This window comes from Somniosus microcephalus, chromosome 1 (genome assembly GCF_052327205.1).
Source record: "Somniosus microcephalus isolate GS21.2 chromosome 1, FLI_Smic_1.0, whole genome shotgun sequence".
NCBI classification, from domain to species: Eukaryota; Metazoa; Chordata; class Chondrichthyes; order Squaliformes; family Somniosidae; genus Somniosus; species Somniosus microcephalus.
Window position 1 is genome coordinate 53825753 of NC_140987.1, and position 13003 is coordinate 53838755.

Genomic DNA, 13003 nt, shown 5'->3' on the forward strand with positions numbered 1-13003 from the left:
GAGGCTAGATAACCATATGAGGGAGAAGGGAATAGAGGGTTATGCTGATATAGACTGTTGCTTGACTAGTCTGTAGAACAGCTCTCCCAATTTTGGCACAAGTCCCCAGATGTTAGCGAGGAGGACTTTGCAGCTTGGCTGGGCTGGGTGTGCCGTTGTGCTCAAGTCCAAAGCCGGTGCCGAGTTAGATGCTGGGTGGTCCATCTGGTTTTATTCTTCTTATTGTTTCTCGTAACGGTTTGTTACAACTGAGTGGCTTGCTGGGCCATTTCAGAGGGCAGTTAAGAGTCAACCACATTGCTGTGGGTCTGGAGTCACATATAGGCCAGACCAGGTAAGGCCGGCAGATTTTCTTCCCTAAAGGACATTAGTGAACCAGATGGGTTTTTATGACAATCCGATAGTTTCATGGTCACCATTACTGATACTAGCTTTTTATTTCAGATTTATTTAATTAACTGAATTTAAATTGGTGAGATTTGAACTCATGTCTCCGGAACATTAGTCCAGGCCTCTGGGTTATTAGTCCAGTAACATAACCTGTATGCTACCGTCCCTAACTGTGGCTAACAAGGGAAATTAGGGATAGCGTAAGATCCAAGGAGAGGACATGTAATTTGGCCAGAAAAAGCAGCAAACCTGAGGATTGGGAGCAGTTTAGGATTCAGCAAAGGAAGACAAAGGGATTAATTAAGAGGGGGAAAATAGATTATGAGAGTAAGCTTTCAGGGAACATAAAAACTGACTATAAAAGCTTCTATAGATATGTGAAGAGAAAAAGATTGGTGAAGTCAAGCGTAGGTCCCTTGCAGTCAGAATCAGGGGAATTTATAACGGGGAACAAAGAAATGGCAGACCAATTAAATACATACTTTGGTTCTGTCTTCACAAAGGAGGACACAAATAACCTCCCAGAGGTGTCGGGGAACATAGGGTCTAATGAGAGGGAGGAATTGAATGAAATCAGTATTTGTAGGGAAATTGACGGGATTGAAGGCCGATAAATCCCCAGGGCCTGATAATCTACATCCTAGGGTACTTAAGGAAGTGGCTCTAGAAATGGTAGATGTATTGCTGATCATCTTCCAAAATTCGATAGACTCTGGGAACAGTTCCCATGGATTGGAGGATAGCTAATGTAACTCCACTATTTAAAAAAGGTGGTAGAGAGAAAACAGGGAATTATAGACCAGTAAGTCTGACATCGGTAGTGGGGAAAATGCTAGAGTCCATTATAAAAGATGCAATAGCAGAGCACTTGGAAAACAGTGACAGGATCGGACAAAGTCAACATGGATTTACAAAAGGTAAATCGTGCTTGACTAATCTACTGGAATTTTTTGAGGATGTAACTGGTAGAATAGATAAGGGAGAACCAGTGGATGTGGTGTATTTGGACTTTCAGAAGGCTTTTGATAAGGTCCCGCATAAGAGATTAGCGTGCAAAGTTAAAGCACACGGGATTGGGGGTAAGGTACTGACTTGGATAGAGAACTGGTTGGCAGACAGGAAGCAAAGAGTTGGAATAAACGGGTCTTTTTCCGAGTGGCAGGCAGTGACTAGTGGGGTACCGCAGGGATCGGTGCTAGGATCCCAGTTATTCACAATATATAGAAACGATCTAGATGAGGGAACTAGATGTAATATCTCCAAGTTTGCAGATGACACAAAGCTGGGTGGGCGTGTATGCTGTGAGGAAGATACAGAGAAACTCCAGTCTGATTTCAACAGGTTGGGTGATTGGGCAGATGCATGGCAAATGCAGTATAATGTGGATAAATGCGAGGTTATCCACTTCGATGGCAAAAACAGGAAGACAGATTATTATCTGAACAGCAATAGATTGGGAAAAGGGGAAGTGCAACGAGACCTGGGTGTCCTTGTGCACCAGTCGCTGAACGTAAGCATGCAGGTGCAGCAGGCGGTTAAGAAGGCAAATGTTATGTTGGCGTTCATAGCGAGAGGATTTGAGTACAGGAGCAAGTGTGTCTTGCTGCAGTTGTACAGGGCCTTGGTGAGACCACACCTTGAGTATTGTGTGCAGTTTTGGTCACCTTATCTGAGGAAGGATGTTCTTGCCATGGAGAGAGTGCAGCGAAGATTCACCAGACTGATACCTGGGATGGCAGGAATGACGTATGAGGAGAGATTGGGTCGATTAGGTTTATATTCGCTCGAGTTTAGAAGAATGAGAGGGGATCTCATTGAAACTTATAAAATTCTAACAGGAGGACAGACTAGATGCAGGAAGGATATTCCCGCTGGCGGGGGAGTCCAGAACCGGGGTCACAGTCTAAGGATAAGGGGTAAGCCATTTAGGACTGAGATGAGGAGGAATTTCTTCACCCAGAGAGTGGTGAACCTGTGGAATTCTCTACCACACAAGGCAGATGAGGCCAATTCATTAAATATATTCAAGAAGGAGTTAGATATATTTCTTAAGGCTAAAGGGATCGAGGGATATGGGGAGAAAGCAGGGACAGGGTACTGAATTTGGATGATCAGCCATGATCTCATTAAATGGCGGAACAGGCTCGAGGGGCCGAATGGCCTACTCCTGCTCCTATCTTCTAGGTTTCTATGGCCTAGAAATTCAGTTTGGGGCGGCCAGCTCGCTCGCGCCCAGAAAGTACCGCTGCGCGCGGAGCCACTTGCGCCCGCCGGAAATTCAGTTTCAGCGACCCAACTCGAAGGCGGCCGCTATTCAAGGGTTTCGGCGCCCCCGCTTGGGGCACTGAAACTGAATATCGACGCGCTAGGTGCCGCAGCGCCACCCGCTGCGGAGCGGCAGGCTGCGGTACTGCAGGCCTTCCTCCCTCTCTTAAGGGGGAGGTGCCTGCAACAGCGAGATCGCCGCTCGCTAGTGTCGGCAAATGAGCCCGGCACCACAGAGAAGTGCCGGGCTCCCGGAAAACAGCCGGCAATGCCGCGGGGGGGGGGGGGGGGGGGGCGTGGAGGAGGCCGGGGAAGGAGGTGCGGGCAGGCGGCCGCCGAAAAAGCGGCCGACCGCACCTCCGCCTTAACTCGCCCCACTAACGCTACAGGACGGCCCCGTTTTCTGATCGCTGTTTGCGGCCGCTGCGGAAGAGGCGGCCGCAACTAAATATGGCGGTCGGGTCGGTAGCGGGGCACTGCGCACACCGATGACGTCATCGGTGGCGGCGCAGCGCTACTGGCTAACGCCGCCATTACCGCAGCGCTGAATATCGGCGAAAGCTCAGCAAGTGGCGCAAAAGCCCTCTTTGGGCGAAAACTGGGCGCAAAGCCTACTGAATTTCTAGCCCTATGTCCCTGCTGTATGCAGGAATCAATTGCTTCATATCTGAGGAATTGCAAATGGAGCTGAACACTGTGCAATCATCAGCAAAACAGCCCCTTTTCTGACCTTATGATGACGAGAACGTCATTGATAAAGCAGCTGAAGATTACTGGTCCCAGGACACTGCCCTGCTGAAGTCCTCCCTCAGTGTCCTGGGGCTGAGATGATTGGCCTCCAACAACCATAACCATCTTCCTTTGTGCTAGGTATAACTCCAGTCACTGGAGGTTCGATGAAGGGAATGCAATGGATGTTGTCTACATGGATTTTAGGAAGGTGTTTGACAAAGTACCACAGAAGGCTAGCTAACAAAATTGAGGCTCATGGAATAGGTGGGTCAGTGGCAGCTTGGATAAGGAATTGGCTTAAGGACAGAAAACAGCAAGTTGTGGTAAACGGCTGTTTTTCAGACTGGAGGATGGTAGACAGTGGTGTTCCCCAAGTGCTGAGGCCACTGCTTTTTTTGGATATAATATATATAAATGACCTGGATATTGTAATACAAAGTAGAATTGCTAAGTTTGCGGATGACACCAAATTTGGGGGTGTGACAAACAGTGAGGATAATACCAATCGACCACAACAGGACATAGAAAGGCTAGCAGAATGGGCAGACAAGTGGCAGATGGAATTTAATACAGAGAAGTGTGAGGTGATGCATTTTGGCAGAAGGAACATGGAGAAGCAATATACACTTAATGGTACAGTTTGAAAGAGTGTGCAGGGACAGAGGGGCCTGGGAGTTAATGTGCATAGGTCCCTGAAGGTGGCAGGACATATTGAGAGAGTGGTTAGCAAAGCATTTGGGATCTTGGGTTTCATAAATAGAGGTACTGAGTACAAAAGTAGAGAAGTTATGCTGAACTTTATAAAGCGCTGGTTAGGCCACAACTGGAGTATTGTGTCCAGTTCTGGTCACCACACTTTAGGAAGGATGTGAAGGCTCTTGAGAGGGTGCAGAGGAGATTTACCAGAATGGTTCCGGGGATGGGGGATCTTAACTACAAGGACATGTTGGAGAAGCTGGATTTGTTTTCATTAGAGCAAAGAAGGTTGAGGGGTGATTTGATAGAGGTGTACAAGATTATGACGAGTTTGGATAGGCTAGACGGAAAGGCTGTTCCCATTAGTTGATGGTACAATGACTAGGGGACACAGATTTAAGATTTTGGGCAAGAGATACAGGGAGGTGGGGGCGTGAGGAAAAACTTTTTTACGCAGCGAGTGGTGAGGACCTGGAACTCGCTGCCGACGCAAGTGGTGGAAGCGGAGACACTCAGGCCTAGAAATTCAGTGGGCTGCGCCACCCGGCGCTAAGTGGGTCGGAAGCCACTGGCCACGCCTCCCGCTAAATTTAGCAGGACGCTAATGGCGGCGCTAGCCGTTAGCGCTGCGCCGCTACCGATGACATCATCGGTGTGCGCAGCGCCCCGCTACCGCCCCGATCGCGATATTTAGTTGCGCCCCCTGCTTTAACGCCAGACGCTATTTGCGACCGGTTCAGGGGGGCCTACCTGCGGCAGTAGAGGCGCTAATTAAAGGAGAGGCGCTGGCCGCCTGCCAGAACCTCTCCGCGCTCCCACCCCCAGCCTCCTGAGCCCCCCCCGCACCCGCGGAGTGCCGATTGCATTCCAAGAGCCCGGCACTTCTCCTCGGTGCCGGGCTCTTTTGCCGGCACTCGCGATCCTCGATTGCGCTCCACAAGGCCCCTCCCCTTTAAGAAGGGGAGGAAGGCCTGCAGTACCACAGCGCGCCGTGCCGCAGCGTGTGGCGCTGCGGCACGTTGCGCAGCGGTCTTCAGCTGCAGCGCCCCAAGAGGGATGCAGGGCGTCTCCAGTAGCGCCGCGCAAAGTGAATTTCCGGCTGGCGGCCGCGACTACTTCCCGGGCGCTACTTTTAGCGCCCTGGCGAGGCTGGCGCCCCAAACAGGGCGCTACTGAATTTCTAGGCCTCAATGTTTTCAAGGGGAGACTGGATAGGCACTTGAGGGAAATAAACCTGCAGGGCTACGGGGATAGAGCGGGGGAATGGGGCTGACTCGATTGCTCTGCAGAGAGCCGGCACGGACTCGATGGGCCACATGGCCTCCTTCTGTGCCGTTATGACTCTATGGGGGAAAAAATTAACGCTGGAGCACTCAAAGACCCCGCTAAGAAAGCCCTATTCAGCCTGCGCCTCACAAACAACCTGACGACTCCCATTGATGCAGAGACACAGAGTGTCCACAGCGCCTGGTCTGCACTCAAGGCCTCCATAATCAGCACCTGTGAAGAGACGCTCGGTCACTCGACCAGGAAACACCAAGACTGGTTCGACGAGAACGATCAGGAGATCCAGCAGCTAATAAGCCGCAAGCGCAAGGCATTCCTGATCTGGAAACAGCAACAGGACTCGAGAGCAAGAAAGCAGCTCTACAGAAGCCTGAAGGCCGAGATCCAACAAAAAACTCGCGACTTAAAGAACAGATGGTGGGTGGAGAAAGCGCAGGAGATCCAGCAGCTAGCTGACAACCACGACGTGCGTGGATTCTTTAGCGCAGTCAAGACCATCTACGGCCCAAGCACCCAAGGCCCTTCCCCACTGCGGGCCAAGAACGGAGAGGTACTCATCAAGGGCAGGGAAGCAGTCAGTGCCCGCTGGAAGGAGCACTTCGAAGATCTCCTTAACCACGACTCTGTGTTCGACACGAGTGTCCTCAACTCCATCCCACAGCATGCTACCCATACCTCGGGAGCCTACTGTCAACAAGGGCTGACGTTGACGACGAAGTCCAGCACCGCCTTCAGTGTGCCAGTGCAGCCTTCGGTCGCCTGGGGAAGAGACTGTTTGAAGACCAGGACCTCAAACCCGGCACTAAGCTCATGGTCTACAGAGCAGCAGTGATACCCGCCCTGCTGTATGCCTCAGAGACGTGGACCATGTACAGCAGGCACCTCAAAGCACTGGAGAGGTACCACCAACGCTGCCTCCACAAGATCCTGCAAATCCATTGGTAGGATAGGCACACCAACGTCAGTGTTCTTGCTCAGGCCAACATCCCCTGCATCGAAGCTTTGACCACACTCCATCAGCTCCGATGGATGGGTCACATTGTCCGCATGCCCGATATGAGACTCCCAAAACAAGCGCTCTACTCGGAGCTCCGGCACGGCAAGAGAGCCCCAGGTGGGCAGAGGAAACGCTTCAAGGACACCCTCAAAGCCTCCTTGAAAAAGTGTAACATCCCCATCGACAACTGGGAATCCCTGGCCCAAGACCGCACAAAGTGGAGGAGAAGCATCCGGGAAAGCGCCAAACACCTGAAGTCTCTTCGCCGGGAGCAAGCGGAAGCCAAGCGCAAGGAGTGCACGACAACCCAGCACCCCACCCACCCGCAGCTTCAACCACCATCTGCCCCACCTGTGGCAGAGACTGTAGGTCCCACATTGGACTCATCAGTCATCTGCGAACTCATTTTTAATGTGGAACCAAGTCATCCTAGGTTCCGAGGGACTGCCTAAGATGATGATGGGGGAAAAAATTTGGTTACTTTGCGCCTCCCGTTGGCGCTAACAGGGCGCATAGCAACTAGTGCCCGGGCGCGGCATCGCCAACGCCTCCCGCGAAATTCAGTGGGAGGTTAGCGGCGGTGGTAACCGTTAGCGCCCCGCGGCCCTGGCGAAGACGTCATCGCCGTGCTCGGCGCCCCGGCCGCGATCTTCGGTAGCGCCCCCTGACTTACCGCCGGACGCTATGTCCGATGGAGTTCAGGGGGGCCTACCTGCAGCCGGGGCGCCGCTAATTAAAGGCGAGGTGCCAGGCGGCCATTTTTGTTGCTGGCCACCCGCCAGCACCTGCCCCCGTTGCCGTCCCCGGACTCCTGACCAGCCCCCCCTGTGGAGTGCTGGCTGTGCTCCGTGAGCCCGGCACTCCTCTTGCGTGCCAGTCTTTTTTGCCGGCACTCCGATCCCTGGTGGCCCCGGGTCGCGCTGCGCAAGGACCCTCCCCTTTAAGAAGGGAAGGCCTGCAGTACCATGGCGCGATGTGCTGCAGCGCCACATAGCGCCGCAATATTCCCTCACAGCGCCACAAGAGGGAGGCGGGGCGCTTCCAGTAGAGCCCCACTTTCCTCTTGGGGAGCTACCAATGAATTCTTGCCACGCCCCGGTGAAGTTAGCACCCCAAAGGGGGCGCCACTCAATTTTTCCCCCTATGATTCTATGACTTATACCCCCCCATGCCCATTGACTTCACTTTTACTGAGGCTCCTTGTTGCTTCACTCATTGCCTTGATGTCTAGAGCAGTCGCTCTCTCGTTGCCTCTGGAATTTAGCTCGTGTCTATGTTTGGACCAAGGCTGTAATGAGGATGGAGTTGAGTAGTATTGGCAGGACCCAAACTGAGCATCAGTGAGCAGGTTATTGGTGAGTAAATGCCGCTCGAGAGCGCTGATTGACAACTCCTTCCATCACTTCGCTGATAATTTGGTGGTAATTGGCCAAGTTGGATTCATTCTGCTTTTTGTGGACAGGACATAATGGCAATTTCCTCATTGCCAGGTAGATGCCAGTGTTGTAGCAGTACTGGAACAGCTTGGCAAGAGGCATGTCTAGTTCTGGAGCATACGTCTTCAGCATTACAGCCGGGATGTTGTTGGGGCCCATATCCTTTGTTCTGTCCACTGCACTCGGCTGTTTCCTGATATCACGTAGAGTGAATCAAATTAGCTCAAGACTGGCATCTGTGATGGACCTCAGGAGGAGGCGGAGAAGGGTCATCCAGTTGGCACTTCTGGCTGAGGATGGTTGAGAACGCTATGGCCTTGTATTTTGCACTCGTGCTGGGCTCTGCCATCATTGAAAATGGGGATGTTCATGGAGGCGACTCTGCCAGTTAGTTGCTTAATTGTCCACCACCATTCACGACTGGATGTGGTAGGACTACAGATTTCGCAGTGTGAAGGCAGGACTTGGTCTCCACAAGATCTGTGCGATAGTCACCCCTAGCCTTGACTGGTATACAGTTCCATGGGTCCTACCAGCTTTGCCAGTGTCTCACCCAAATGGTAATTCTTTACATGCGAGTTTAAACAGTGAGTAGCTGCAAGATATTCTACCATAGAGGGCATCACAGCTGAGCCCAATCACGTTCTCACCCCATGGCTAAAGATGCACACTTTGCATCTGAGGTCACTGGGAGGCTATTGCAATCAAGTGTGAGAAACCTGGCTGATCTTTCCTCTCCCTAGGCCAAGGAAATTAGGTCAATTGTTAGTTCCCTGGCTGGTATCAGCTAGCTCAGCTTTGAACAGAGTTTGAAGCTGAAAGATTTTGGCCTTATGACTTGGTATCGGAGCGGAGCTAAGTTTGAAGTATAGCGGGTTTGGGGGGAGGAGGTTGATGTCCAGATTTGGCTAATTTAGCCTATAGGAAGTGTCCTGTGTGAGCAGCTTCACCTTCTGCCTCCTCCTCCCCCCAACATAGCTCTTCCTCAGTTTTTAGTTTTTGAGTTAATGCATTGTGTGGCGTCTTCCAATTCTGTGTTCGGGTGCTTAAAGTGATTGGGGATTGGTCATGACCCCACCAACGTCACACTGGCTCTGCCACTGTCTGGCATTACACCAGGCATTGCCTTGATTTGCTGAAACCTCTCCTGTCAAATTTTATGAAAATTTTCAGCAAAACAAACCATTTCATTGGTGTAATTTGATATGTTACGGCTTCAATTATCCAATCATACGGCAAACAAATCCTTCATTGAAAAGTAAATTCATCACTGTGCTGTGTTATATGGCTGCTCAACAAAGCATTTTTTTAAATGAAAATGTGTGGCATAAAATAATTTTTTCCTAGGATTCCTGTTGAATAAGTCCCAAAAGCATAGACAAGTGAAAAATAGACAATCATTTAAAGGGACTGTCATACCTGTTGGATCTTCTCATGTGATGGTATAGGGACGTTGATGTATCCCTGACAGTTGAACCAGGAGATGATGGTTTGCAAAGAACGGTATGCACAACCCCATCCATTGTCATTTATATTGTCCTGCAAGTAGTGATGATAGGTGTACGATCCGTGCACTACATCAACCTATTCCAAAGTAAATAAAACATAATATCTGTAAGCTCAAAAGTTTAAAGTGCAGATAATTGATTCAAGTTATGATTTTTGATGTAGTTATGCATCATAAAAATGCTTGTAACTACAAATAATGCTGTTACTGTGGCTATTTTCTTTTTACAAAAACAGTATATAGCACAGTAAATTTAGATATGTACCTCGAATTCTTGAGCGTCGGGAAGCGGAATATACTTGTGTACATTTCTCACGTACTTATTCGTTAACTCATTGCTTGGAAAGTGATAAGCCATAGGACGGCGAAAGAAGGGCTTATCGCCTAGACCAAGTTCGGTATGCAACTCCTGTATACATCAAAAAATGCAAACATCTTAATCTGATGACTTCATAAAATCCTTGGGTCATCCTTTACAGAATATTATTTTACAGCCTACACAAATATTCTAGCCTAAAAACACAACCAGAAGTCCATAAGACTTTAATTTCTGCAATATATTTCTTAACGGTTAACTTAGTTAATATAGAAAATATGCACACTCAAAATCAACTGTGCTCCTTACTCTAACTTAGCTAATAACAGAACAACACAACCACATGTCTGGCAGCTACCAGGGCTGCTGCACTATAAGGTGACAAGAACATGATAAATTACTTCCAATTCCAGGAGTGGAATAGCATAACCAGATCCTATAAAAAAATCTAGACTGCAGTTCCATTCTATCCTGTTCCTTGGTTGGAATGTCCTTTGACCTCTAAATATCTGCAATAGAGAGCAATCAGAAAAGCAAAAAGCACAGGACGCAATTCAAATAGGCAGATAGGCAATTCACTTTGAAATGGGCTCGAGTCTAAAATACTACAAATTTAAACATGGATGAGGAAAGATGATTTCCACTGTAATGTTCCAACATGCAGTTCATGGCTTTGATTTGCATTATAGGAACAGAGGGACAGGAGTAGGCCATTTAGCCCCACGAACCTGAGATCATGGCTGATCTGTGACCTAACTCCATATACCCACCGTTGCCCCATATCGCTTAATACCTCTGGTTAACAAAAATCTATCAATCTCAGATTTAAAATTAACAATTGACCTCGCACCCACTGCCTTTTGCAGAAGAGAGTTCCAAACTTCTACCACCCTTTGTTTGTAGAAGTGTTTCCTAACTTCACTCCTGAAAGACAAGATATAATTTTTAGGTTATGTCCTGGTCCTCGACTCCCCAACCGGCGGAAATAGTTTCTCTCTATCTACCCTATCAGTTCCCCTTATTGTTTTGAAAACTTTGATCAAATCACCCCGTAACCATCTAAATTCAAGGGAATACAATCCTAGTTTGTATAATCCCTCCTCGTAATTTAACCCTTGGAATCCAGGCATCATTCTGGTAAATCTATGCTGCACTCCCTCCAAGACCAATATATCCTTCCTACGGTGTGGTGCCCAGAACTGAACACAGTACTCCAGGTGTGGTCTAGCCAGGGCTTTGTATAGCTGTAGAATAACTTCTACCCCGTTGTAGGTTAGTCTTCTAGATATAAAGTCCAGCATTCCATTAGCCTTTTTGATTATTTTCTGTACCTGTCCATGTCATTTTAATGACCCATGTACAGGGACCCCCCAATCTCTTTGGACCTCCACTGTTTCTAGCTGTTCACCATTTAGAAAGTACTCTGGTCTATTGTTTTTAGGTCCAAAGTGGATGACCTCACACTTGCCTACATTGAAATCCTTTTGCCCACTCACGTAATCTATTAATCTATTAATATCTCTATGTAATTTTATGCTTCCGTCTACATTGCTTACAATGCCACCTATCTTTGTGTCACCGACAAACTTGGATCAATCCCATCATCTAAGTAGTGAATAAATACAGTCAATAGTTGAGACACCAACACAGATCCCTGTGGGACACCACTAGGCACATCTTGCCAATTAGAGTACCTGCCCATTATCCCTACTCTCCTCCTGCCGCTCAGCCAATTTCCTAACCAGGTTAATAATTTTCCTTCAATTCCATGAGCTTCAACTTTAGCTAACAGTCTCTTATGAGGGGCTTTCTTCGACAGCACCTCCCAAACCCACCTCTACCACCTAGGTCAAGGGCACAGCCGCATGGGAACACCATCACCTCCAAGTCACACACCATCCTGACTTGGAAATATATCGCCGTTCCTTCATAATCGCTGGGCCAAAATCCTGGAACTCCCTCCCTAACAGCACTATGGGAGTACCTTCACCACACGGACTGCAGCGGTTCAAGAAGGTGGCTCACCATCACCTTCTCAAGAGCAATTAGGGATGGGCAATAAATGCTGGCCTTGCCAGCAACGGCCACATCCCCGGAACGAATAAAAAAAAACTTTACCACTAATGGTGTGGAGGACGAATTCTTAGAATGCATGCGAGATGATTTCCTGGATCAGTATGTGGAGGAACCAACCAGGGAACAGGCTATTCTGGATCTGGTACTGTGTAATGAGAAAGGGCTAATCAATAATCTTGTGGTAAAGGGGCCTTTAGGGACAAGTGACCATAATATGATTGAATTTTACATTAAGTTTGAGAGTGATGTAGTCCAATCTGAAACTAAGTTCTTCCATCTAAACAGAGGAAACTACAAGGGTATGAGAGACAAGTTGGCCATGGTAGATTGGGAGACTACACTAAAAGGTGTGAAGGTGGGCATACAATGGCAAACATTCAAGGAAATAATGCACAATTTGCAACAAACATATATTCCTCTAGGGCATAAAAACCCAAAAGGAAAAGTGATCCAACCATGGCTAACAAAAGAAATTAAAGCTAGTATTAAGTCAAAGGAGGAAGCTTATAAAGTTGCCAGAAAAAGCAGTCAGTCTGAGGATTGGAATCTTTTTAGAAATCAGCAAAGGGGGACCAAGAAATTGATAAAGATAGGGAAAATGGAATAGGAGCATAAACTAGCGAAAAATATAAAAACGGATTGTAAAAGCTTCTATAGGTATGTGAAAAGGAAAAGACTGGCAAAGGTAAATGTAGGTCCTTTACAGTCAGAGACAGGAGAATTTATAATGGGGAATGAGGAAATGGCTGAGAAATTAAATAAATACTTTGTTTCTGTCTTCACGGAGGAAGACACAAAATACCTCCCAGAAATACGAGAAAACCAAGGGTGTGGCGAGAATGAGGAACTTAAGGAAATTATTATTAGTAAAAAACAGTACTAGCAAAATTAATGGGACTAAAAGTCGATAAATCCCAAGGACTGGATGACCTACATCCTAGGGTTTTGAAAGAGGCGGCCATTGGGATAGTGGACACATTGGTTGTCATCTTCCAAAATTCTATAGATTCTGGAACGGTTTCCTGCAGATTGGAGGATAGCAAATGTAACCCCGCTATTTAAGGAAGGAGGGACAGAGAAAACGGGGACCTGTTAGCCTCATATCAGTAGTTGGGAAAATGTTGGAATCTATTATAAAGGATGCAATAACTGGGCACTTAGAAACTAATAGTAAGATTGGGCAGAGTCAACATGGATTTATGAAAGGGAAGTCCTGTTTGACAAACCTAATGGAGTTCTTTGGGGAGGATGTAACTAGTGGAGTAGACAAAAGGGAACCGGTAGATGTGGTGTATCTGGAT

The 13003-nt window shown here is 48.1% G+C and overlaps 1 protein-coding gene across 2 annotated transcripts in view; it reads right to left on the bottom strand.

Moving 5' to 3' along the window:
* The window catches only part of ufsp2 (ufm1-specific peptidase 2), a 186592-nt gene that overhangs the window by 43288 nt on the left and 130301 nt on the right, over nt 1–13003 (bottom strand). For both annotated transcript variants that reach the window (XM_085981385.1, XM_085981395.1), the window contains 2 exons: nt 9576–9719; nt 9223–9387 (listed from right to left, as the gene is read on the bottom strand). In XM_085981385.1, coding sequence (XP_085837511.1) covers nt 9223–9387; nt 9576–9719 — 309 coding nt within the window. The remainder of the gene's footprint in view (nt 1–9222; nt 9388–9575; nt 9720–13003) is intronic.